The sequence below is a fragment of the Silene latifolia genome, chromosome 7, assembly GCF_048544455.1.
Source record: "Silene latifolia isolate original U9 population chromosome 7, ASM4854445v1, whole genome shotgun sequence".
In the NCBI taxonomy this organism is placed as follows: Eukaryota; Viridiplantae; Streptophyta; class Magnoliopsida; order Caryophyllales; family Caryophyllaceae; genus Silene; species Silene latifolia.
Genome location: NC_133532.1, coordinates 104005030 through 104015227, shown reverse-complemented (window position 1 = coordinate 104015227; position 10198 = coordinate 104005030). Strand labels below are relative to the sequence as shown.

The 10198-nt window shown below is 43.1% G+C and overlaps 2 protein-coding genes across 2 annotated transcripts; both read left to right on the top strand.

Moving 5' to 3' along the window:
* Nucleotides 1-220: 220 nt before the first annotated feature.
* On the top strand, nucleotides 221-2689 carry LOC141590451 (uncharacterized). Its single transcript, XM_074411043.1, has 3 exons — nucleotides 221-575; nucleotides 729-1044; nucleotides 1723-2689. Exons 1-3 carry the CDS (start codon nucleotides 221-223, stop codon nucleotides 2687-2689), a joined length of 1638 nt encoding a protein of 545 aa, XP_074267144.1.
* Nucleotides 2690-2995: 306 nt separating this feature from the next.
* On the top strand, nucleotides 2996-3502 carry LOC141590450 (uncharacterized). Its single transcript, XM_074411042.1, has one exon. It carries the CDS (start codon nucleotides 2996-2998, stop codon nucleotides 3500-3502), a length of 507 nt encoding a protein of 168 aa, XP_074267143.1.
* Nucleotides 3503-10198: the final 6696 nt, after the last annotated feature.

Below are 10198 nucleotides of genomic sequence, written 5' to 3'. Positions count from 1 at the left end.
GCAAAATTGGGACCGTGTATATTGAGAGAGCCTTGTGTGATTTGGGGGCAAGCATTAGTCTTATGCCTCTCAAGATCTTCAAGAAATTGAAGAATTATGGGCTTTCACCAACAAGGGTTTATCTCCAACTTGCGGATAGGTAGGTAAGATATCCAATTGGTCTTGTGGAGGATATCCCACTCAAGGTGGGAAACTTGAATTCCCTTGTGACTTCTATGAAATGGATATTCCCGAAGACTCAAACATTCCCATCATATTGGGGCGCCTTTGCCTTGCCACGGGTGGTGCCATGATTGATCTGAAAAATGGGAAGCTTTCTCTTCAAGTTGGTGAAGAAAAGGTGGAGTTCTCCTTGAACAAGGCTATGAAGGAGCCTTCCGAAGAAAAGTCTTGTTATATGATTGACATGGTAAAGGAATGGGTTGACATGAAGAAATTTGATGAAGACAAGGGTTTGCAAGGATTCCTTGAGGGCAAGGTAAAGGATTGCAAGGAGCACCGGGAGTATGCTTTGGCCATGGAAGCAACAATTGAAGGAGACCCGGATAAGGAATTTGAGAGCTTGAGAAAGGATGGTAAAAAGGAGGAGAGATCCACGCCTCCTCAAGTGGAGTTGAAACCTCTTCCCTCTACTCTTAAACATGCTTTCGTTGGCCCTAATGACACTTACCCTAATATTGTCAATAGTGCACTCAATGACACCGAACTTCAAAAATTACTTGATGTAGTGCGAAAATTTAAGGATGTCATTGGGTACTCAATTGATGATATCAAGGGGATTAGCCATTCCTTTTGCACTCACCGCATTCACTTGGAGGATGAGGGTGCTTCTTCCATTGAGCCTCAACGCCGCCTTAACCCGGCAATGAAAGAAGTGGTAAGGAAGGAGGTGTTGAAGCTCTATGATGCAAGTATTATTTACCCTATATCCGATAGTGCATGGGTGAGCCCGGTGCATGTTGTGCCAAAGAAGGGCGGGGTCACGGTAGTAACCAATGACAAGAATGAGATTATCCCAACAAGAATCACAACCGGATGGAGAATGTGTATACACTATAGATGCCTTAACAAGGCGACTAGGAAAGACCATTTCCCCCTTCCTTTCCGTGACCAAATGTTGGAAAGACTTGCTCAACACTCTCATTTTTGCTACCTAGATGGGTTTTCCGGGTTTTTCCAAATCCCGATTCACCCTAATGATCAAGAAAAGACCAGTTTCACTTGCCCGTTTGGCACCTTTGTATATAGGCGCATGCCCTTTGGGCTTTGCAATGCACCGGCCACATTTCAAAGATGTATGCTAGCTATTTTTTCCGAATATGTTGAGGATATAATGGAGGTGTTTATGGACGATTTATCCGTCGTAGGCACCTCATTTGATGGATGTTTAGCTAATTTGAGTAAGGTCTTAAAAAGGTGTCAAGAAACCGGTCTAGTCTTGAATTGGGAGAAATGTCACTTTATGGTGACATCCGGGGTTGTTTTGGGTCATGTTGTGTCAAGTAAAGGCTTAGAAGTGGATCAAGCCAAGATTGAAGTGATTAAAACCCTACCCCCTCCCACGAATGTCAAGGGAGTTAGAAGTTTTCTTGGGCATGCCGGTTTCTACCGGAGATTTATCAAGGATTTTTCTTTGATTGCCGCCCTTAACATTGTTGCTTGGGAAAGATGTACCCTTTGAGTTTACTAATGAATGTTTGAATGCTTTTAATGGGTTGTAAGAAGCTCTTATCTTGCTCCAATTATGCAACCTCCCACTTGGGGAGAACCTTTTGAGTTGATGTGCGATGCTAGTGATGTAGCGGTGGGAGCGGTGCTTGGACAAAGAAAGAATGGCAAACTTCATGCCATATATTATGCAAGCAAAACCTTGGATGAAGCTCAAGCAAACTACACCACCACCGAAAAGGAGCTTTTGGCGGTCATATATGCTATGAACAAGTTCCGTTCTTGCTTGGTAGGCTCTAAAGTAATAGTACATACCGATCATACGGCATTGAGGCATTTGCTAATCAAGAAGGAATCAAAACCCCGCTTGATCCGGTGGATACTTTTGCTTCAAGAGTTTGATATTGAAATAAGAGACAAGAAGGGTGTGGAGAATGTAGTAGCCGATCATCTCTCTCAGTTATTCCATGAGAATGTGAAGGATGGGCTACTGATTGATGACTCCTTGCCGGATGATCAATTGTTCACGCTTGCTCTAATGGATGTCCCTTGGTACGTGGATTATGTTAACTACTTGGTATCCAGGGTCATCCCACATGACTATGACTCCCATAAGAGGAAGAAGTTCTTTCATGATCTTAAGCAATATTTTTGGGAGGAACCATGCCTTTACAAATCTTGTGCGGATGGGATAATTAGAAGGTGCATTCCAAGTGAAGAGGTAAAGCCGATAATCTCTCATTGCCATGATATGCCATGTGGAGGGCATAGAAGTTCAAGAAAAACCGCCGCAAGGGTGCTCCAATGCGGTTTCTATTGGCCTACTCTATTTCACGATGTGGCAAGCTATGTTAAGAGATGTGACAAGTGTCAACGAAGTGGAAACATTTCAAGGAGGCATGAAATGCCCGCAAACTACATTCTTGAAGTAGAGCTATTTGATGTGGGGGGATTGACTATCAAGGTCCTTTTCCCTCATCCCATGGGAATGAGTACATCCTTGTTGCGGTTGACTATGTGACCAAATGGGTTGAAGCTATTCCAACAAAAACTTGTGACGTAAAATCGGTGACAAAACTCATGGAAACAATCATATTCCCAGGATTTGGGGTTCCAAGAATTGTGATTAGTCATCGTGTAACGCATTTTCGGGAAAGGACTCTAGATGCTCTTATAAGGAAACATGGGGTGCAACATAGGCGTAGTCTTGCCTACCACCCATAAGCTAACGGACAAGCCGAGATCTCAAATCGAGAGATTAAGATGATTCTTGAGAAGACCGTGACCGGTCAAGGAAGGATTGGTCAATTAAGCTCAACGATACATTATGGGCTTATCGGGCCGTTTCAAAACACCGATAGGAACTTCATCGTTCCGGTTGGTGTATGGAAAGCCTTGCCACTTACCGGTAGAATTGGAGCACAAAGCCCATTGGGCAATCCGACTTCTCAACTTTGACTTGAAGAGTGCGGGGGAAAGGAGACTACTTGACCTCAATGAATTAGAGGAGTTTAGGCTAGAGGCTTATGAGAGCTCTAGGTTGTATAAGGAAAAGACCAAGCGATTCCATGACAAGGCTATTATAAGGAGGGAATTCAAGGTGGGAGACTTAGTTCTCCTCTTCAACTCAAGGTTCAACCTATTTTCGGGGAAACTAAAGTCAAAGTGGTCGGGGCCTTTCACCGTAGTCCGAGTTTTTTCCTACGGGTCAGTTGAAGTATCCGATGAAGACCAAGCTTTCAAAGTAAATGGACAACGGCTAAAGTACTACATTGCCGGAGCACCCATCTTGAAGAATATAAGCTCCATCGATACTTATCTTCTCCATCCTTGATTGTAATTCATGACTTGGTCGAGCCTACGACATAAAACAAGGGCGCTACATGGGAGGCAACCCATGCAATTTGTAAATAGCATGCATTTAGGTAGTCTATGAGAATTTTTGGACCGATAATACTTGGCACTTTGATTGATGATGGTTGTCATCTTGAAGGAATTGGGATTTTGTATAAAGAACAAGTGTTTGACCGTTAATTGGCCTTTTCCGAAATGATGAGTCGGCTTTGAAAGACGAAAACACGCAAACCAAGGCCAATTGATGATGGGATGTGAATCTAGGGGTATATTGAAGAAAACAAGTAGTAGCGTATTCCCAGCCGGGTGACCGGGAATGGTCTAATGACCGATTGAGAAGTTCTGGAAAATTTTGTGGAAATGTGACAAATTGAAGGAAGGTGAGTCCCAGCCGGTCGGCCGGCAGCTGGTCCACCGGCTGCGAATGCATATACACGTAAGTTGGTGAAAAAGGGGAAGAAAGAAGAGTCCCAGCCGGCAGGCCGGCAGGCCGGCAGCCGGTCCACTAGCTCGGATAGCAAGGTTGAGGAAAATCTAACGAAATGAAGAAGAGAAGGAGTCCCGGCCCGGCCGACAGCAGAACCGACTCACCCATTTGGGAATGCAAATGTGATGAAATTGAGGCTTGGGTGTTCTCACTGGGGCGGCCGCCGATCGGTCTTGACCTACCGGGGAGATTGTTGTAACATTTTTGGTAAAATTCGAAATAGGCTGTTTTCCCAGCCGGTTGACCGGCGGCCGGTCTTATGACCGGCGGCCGGTCTTATGACCGGCGGCCGGTCTTATGACCGGCTGGGAGCTCTCTGGTACCCAATTAATCCCAAAAAAAAACACCCACACCACTCTCCCTAAAAATTAACCACCACCACTTCCCACCACCTCCAAACACCACTCTACCACCAACAAAACACCACAACAACCTTCCCCTCCATTAACCCTCTCTCAAACACAACAAATGGCACCAAAAAAGAGAGTGAGGAAGGGAGATTTGGCTTTACAACAAGCCGATATGGTGGCGGTCGCGGCTAATGACATGAGCTCCGATCCGGCGTTCCCGAACCTCAAGTTCACTTCCATAACAATAAAAGGTAAATTCGTTCTCATTAAACAACGCCCTCTTACCCCGACCCGATTCATTGATAGACAATATATGAGGGAATTGGGCTAGACCAAGTTACCTTGGACTTGTTTGAAGGAGTAGGAATGAAGTTCATGTACGACATTCATGAAAAAACCTATGCCCGTTTCACATGGGAGTTTTTGAGCTCCCTTAGAATTGATAAGCACCGCCAAAGCCAAAAGGTCGCTTTCTTGTACTTCCGTTTGATGAACAAGGATCACTCCTTGAAATTACCGACCTTTGCTAGTCATTTTGGGTTAGACACTAGCCCTCCTCACAAGGCACCCGAAAACTTTGACCTTGGGGCCTTATGGAAGGCTATAACCGGCTTAGACGATGACCCCCGCTTCAAAAGACCGGCGAATACGGTCCATAATGCGGCCATTCGGGTTTGGCATCGGTACATGGAGTAGACCGTTTTTGGCTGAGAGGAGAATCACAACTTTCGCATGGAGGAGTTGGAAATACTCGGCTCCTATCTTCGCTCCAACCCATGACCTTTAAAATCGACATTGCTCATCATATGGCATTGAATCTTCACCGCCTTAGCAATTCCCCCAGCGAAAAGACAACCATTGTGGTGGGTGGACTCATCACCCACCTAGCCAAGAGATTGAACCGGAAATTGAATTTGAGTGGGATGCGGTACGTTGTGGGGGACAAAATGTTGTTCAAGAATTACATTCACCATAACCTCGGTTGGTTAAAGACCAACCCGAATGACAACTAAGACTATTGGCAAATCCGAGTGAACGGTGTTGATAGGAATTCCATTGCCCTTCCCAACCCCGAGAAAATGAAAGTGGTGCCCAATTCACCACATTATTTGCTAGAAATTGAGGACCACGAGGATCCCACCATTCCCCAACAACAAAATCCCAACCTTCTCTACGCCCGTGATCAGCCAATCATCCTCGCAAGACCCACCTTGCGGTATGATATGACTTCTTCCCCTTTTGTTGCCGGAACCTTCCAACAAGGGGAAGGCTCCTCTAGCCATCAACCGTTCCAACCACAACAACCTCCTCCTCTTCACAATGACCTCGTCTCCTTCATGGATGAGATGAGGATTAGCATGGCCTCCGCCGCTAGTGAGCGCCTCGGTCTCCAACAACGCATGGACCGGATTTATTACGACCACTCTCTTGGTCAATTCCCGGTCTATGACGACATGATGAGGCGGCAATACAAGCACCCCTCCAACCTACACCCCTCTTACTATTTATTCCAGGATGGCGGACATCCGGAGGACGGGAGAATCCTCTATGGTGACATTAACCTCCGTCCCGACTATTATAGTGCCCCGGTCTTCCCTACTCCGACTTCCACCCAAGGGGAGGGACATGATACTCGGTGGTTCGGGGGTGCCCCTTCCATCTTTGGAGAGGGGGGTTCTAGCGGGGCCGGAGGAAGCCAAGAGCCCTTTATTGACATATCGGGGGAGTTTTACTCGGATGCTCCATTGAACACGGAATATTTTATTCGTGAGTCCGAGTTTGGAACCGGCAATGATGATGGTGATGATGATGGCGATGGTGATGGTGATGAGACCGACTTTGAGTAGAGCCTAGTAATGAGGGCTCTATCCTCTCCCTTTCAATCCAAATGTCAAGAATGATCTCTCCCTTAATCCAAACTTTCTCATTCATATTTAATTTTTCGCATGCACTTAACTTAGGAACTCATATAGTTGCATCCATCTAGGCTTGCATTAGGTTTACAATTTGTAATATATCGTCACATATAGACATTGCATTCATGTAGTATACATGCATTGTAATTCAATATTGCATATAGAATAGATCATGCATTACATTTTTATTTAACAATCACAAAAAAATTGAAAAACAACAAAACCAAACAAAAATATGTTCTTTTTATTTTGAATAAAATTTTGCCTCTTAACCACACTTCATCCGTCATTGGATGTTGTAAATGATAAGTGTGGGGAGGAGGCTAAAAAAAACAACAAAAACATGTTCTTATTTTTCAAATATATAAAAAATTCCAAAAACATGTACTTTTCATTTTCATAAACAAAAATACCAAAAATATGTTATTTTCTTTTCAAAAATTTAAAAAAATACAAAAATATGTTCCTTTCTTTTTCTTATTCACTCCCTATGCTTTTGTCCATTGCGGACAATGTACATCTCAAGTGTGGGGAGGGAAATATCCACTCTTGTGAATATTTGTATATATTTGTAAATACTTTTAATTTGATGAGTTTAGACCGACCTTGTGAGACCAATGGCCGTAGACTAGACCTAAACCTCGACTTAACCACTCAAAAGTAAGGGTAGAGCCTCCTAGGGTGGGTACATACATACCCCACCCTCATCTAGGTTCGAGAGTAGGCCTCCTCGCAAGGCGTGTCACATCAAGACGCATAAGTGTGTCATTTCGTCCTTAGACCGTGAATTGCATTTCATTTTTGTGCACATGTTATGAAACAAAAATCCGTTTACATGAACCTCACATAGCCAAAGTAGCCTAGTTTCGTCCCTTGCATTGAATAACTTTTTGATTCACCCTCTGAGCCTTAGCCTATTCCTTTTTGGCATACCCACTAAAAGAGCTACATCCCAAAAACACCCCTCCTTGATCAAGAATGGGTCGTGATTGTAGAAGTGTCTAGGTGGTGGAGTCGGAATTTGGTGATGGACGAAGTACAAGTCCATTGGGTCAAAATTTAGTCTACAATTGGTGTTGTATATAAATAAGAGGTTTTGAAAAAGAAATGAAAAACAAAAAAGAAAAGTGAAAAAGTTTTGAAAAATCCAGAAAAAAAAATGAATTACTTGTGCTGTATATATATTGTCAAGAAAAGAAAAAGGCAAGCAACACCCCTACTCATCATTTAAAGGGGTAGAAAAAGTCGTTGCTAAATAAAGGGAAAAATTGATATTTTTCCAAAATGAGTCGGGTTTACACAATTTTTGCTTGAACTCGGGAAACCGAGTTCTTGTTAGGGTGTATACGTTACCATTTGTTGATAAGAGGAGTATTTTCAAATTTTTCAAATTTGAGTTGCGTTTATGCAATTTTTGCATAGTTTTGGTCATCCATGCTATGTTAGGGCATAGACGTGTCTCATGTGTTGCAATAAGAAATAGGTTACGATGTGTCGGCAATTCTTGATTTGAACTCCACATGTCCAAACGGTGCTTGCACCAATCCCGTTTTGTCCTACTCTCTAGCCCCGTTACAAACCTTGTTTCATATTGTGTGCATTGTATCATTGTTTGCATTTCATTGGACATAGGACGATCTTACACATTAGATTGCGGGCACGTTTTCGCTAGTCGAGTTAGGAGAGTGATTTTGGTTACTATTTGTCACAAAAATCACCTTGTTCTTTCATTGAGTGACGAGTTAAAACCGGGAGGATGTCGTTGGCCTAGGTCCCCTTAGTCATGGGTCTTTTGGTTGAATCTCGTGTCGGTTTTATAATCCTCGGGAGGATGTCGTTGGCCTAGGTCCCCTTAGTCATGGGTCTTTTGGTTGAATCTCGTGTCGGTTTTGTAATCCTCGGCGGACTTGCCTAACTCCCCTTACCCCGCTCTTGAATGTGTTTCTTGAGTATTGGTCACACTAGGGTTGGTTGAGCCATGCCTAGGGGGTTGGCACCTCCGTTGGAACTTCTGAGACGGTACTCCCGACCAAGACCCTGTTTTGTTGCTTGAAAGTCCGGCCACTTAGATGAGGAAAGTGGACCATTTTCGTTAGATGCATTCTATTGCTTGATTATGTGCTTTCATGGTGGATGCATCGCAATTTTGTAGCCAGACCCAACTTGCCTTGCAATAGGGCACTTTTCCCTCATGAGTGTCAAATTGTGAGTTGAAGGGGCGTTGAGTGCGCTAATACTCGATCGGCTTATTAGTAGAATAATTGAGTAATGTTTATATTGTGCATTCACTCTTTATACGTGTTATAGTAGTGTCTTGTACTTTGGTTGAGGACTTACTCGGGGATGAGTAATGTTCAAGTGTGGGGAGGTTTGATATATGATTCTTTTGCACCCTTTTTCCCGTTTATTTTCATACTTTCTGACTCCGTTTAAGTCGGTTTTATGCATCCTTGCTTGCATTTCCTGCCCCGATTCCCGTGACTATGACATGGTACTCTCCTTGCAGGAATTGAGGCAGGAACGGGAGAAATGAAGCAAAGAAGGCGGGTTGATTAGAGTAAGTATGGAAGAAGGAGGAAAAGAAGCTGAGAAGTACTCCCAGCTGGTAGGTCGGCTTGGAGCACCAAATATATACAAATGAGCTAAGTTTAGGCAAAGGGAATTCCCAGCCGGTAGCCCGGCAGCCGGCTACCCGGCTGGGAGAACAGTTGAGCACAAATCAAGGAAAGTTACAGGAACTTCCCATCCAGTCGTAAGCCCGGAGGAACCGGCTGGGAGCTCACATGAAGCCTAGAAGTCAAGAGGAAGTCAATGCACTCCCTGCCGGTCGCCCCGCTGTGGCTAACTGATGATGCAAAAATTAATTCAAATTTCGGGAACTTCTCACCGGTCATAATAAGCCCGGTGGTTGACCGGGAGCAAGCACCCGCATTTCAAAGCCCATTTGTAATCCTACCCTAATCTTGGTGCAAACTATATATACCCCCTCCCTTAATCAATTGTACACACAACCCCAGATCTAATTATTTCCCTTTTCCAAGTTTCAAACTTTGTTAATTACCTTGTTAATCTTTCCCTAATTAGAACAAGTTCTTCAATAATTATACCATTATTATTGTTAGAAATTGGGTTGTAAGAAGATTGAAGGCATCTCCTTTCTTATTTTCAATCCAAGTTCCTTTCTTTGCTATTGAGTTGGTATAATTTCTCTTCTTAATTTTATTTGTTTACATTTTGCTTTCCTCTTAAGTTTTGTTTAGTTTTTTATGTTAGAATTCCACTATTTGTTGTTTGATTGTTGTTTTTCTCTCTCTTGTTCATGTTTTCTTTGTTCACCATTGTTGTTTACACCCAAAGATTGAGTCTTTGATTTTGTTGTGTTAAAGATTGAATCTTTGAGTTCCTTGTGTTAAAGTTTATGTCTTTTGGTTCAATTCCTTTCCATCTTAGATTAATTTGTCTTTTCTCATAATTTTGTTGATTAATTGCATGATTAGTAGTATAAATTATTCTTCCACCATGTTTATTCTTAAAGAATCCATCTTTATTGTTTCTTTTGCCTTTAGCACCATGATTAGTGAGTAGTCTTTTACTAGGACTCGGTTTAATCCAACATGAGTAATTTCACCAATTGATTCACATAAAGGCTAATTGTTGGGGGTGATTGGTAAGGGCAGTCTAGAGGATTGATTTGGTTTATGGATTAATTTTGGGTAGTGTCGATTTGTAACCCTTGTCCACCAACGAGAGTTGATTAGGTTGTGATTTGGATACCCGGAAATTGGTCTTATCACTAACCTAGGTTGAGACCGAAAGGGAGAACCAAGGGAGTGTACCTCTAGGCTAGTGTTTAAAATCGACCTCCGAGAGGAGGCGTGGGATGACCCGGAATATGATGAGTGCTTAGTGACCTTGACCAAATA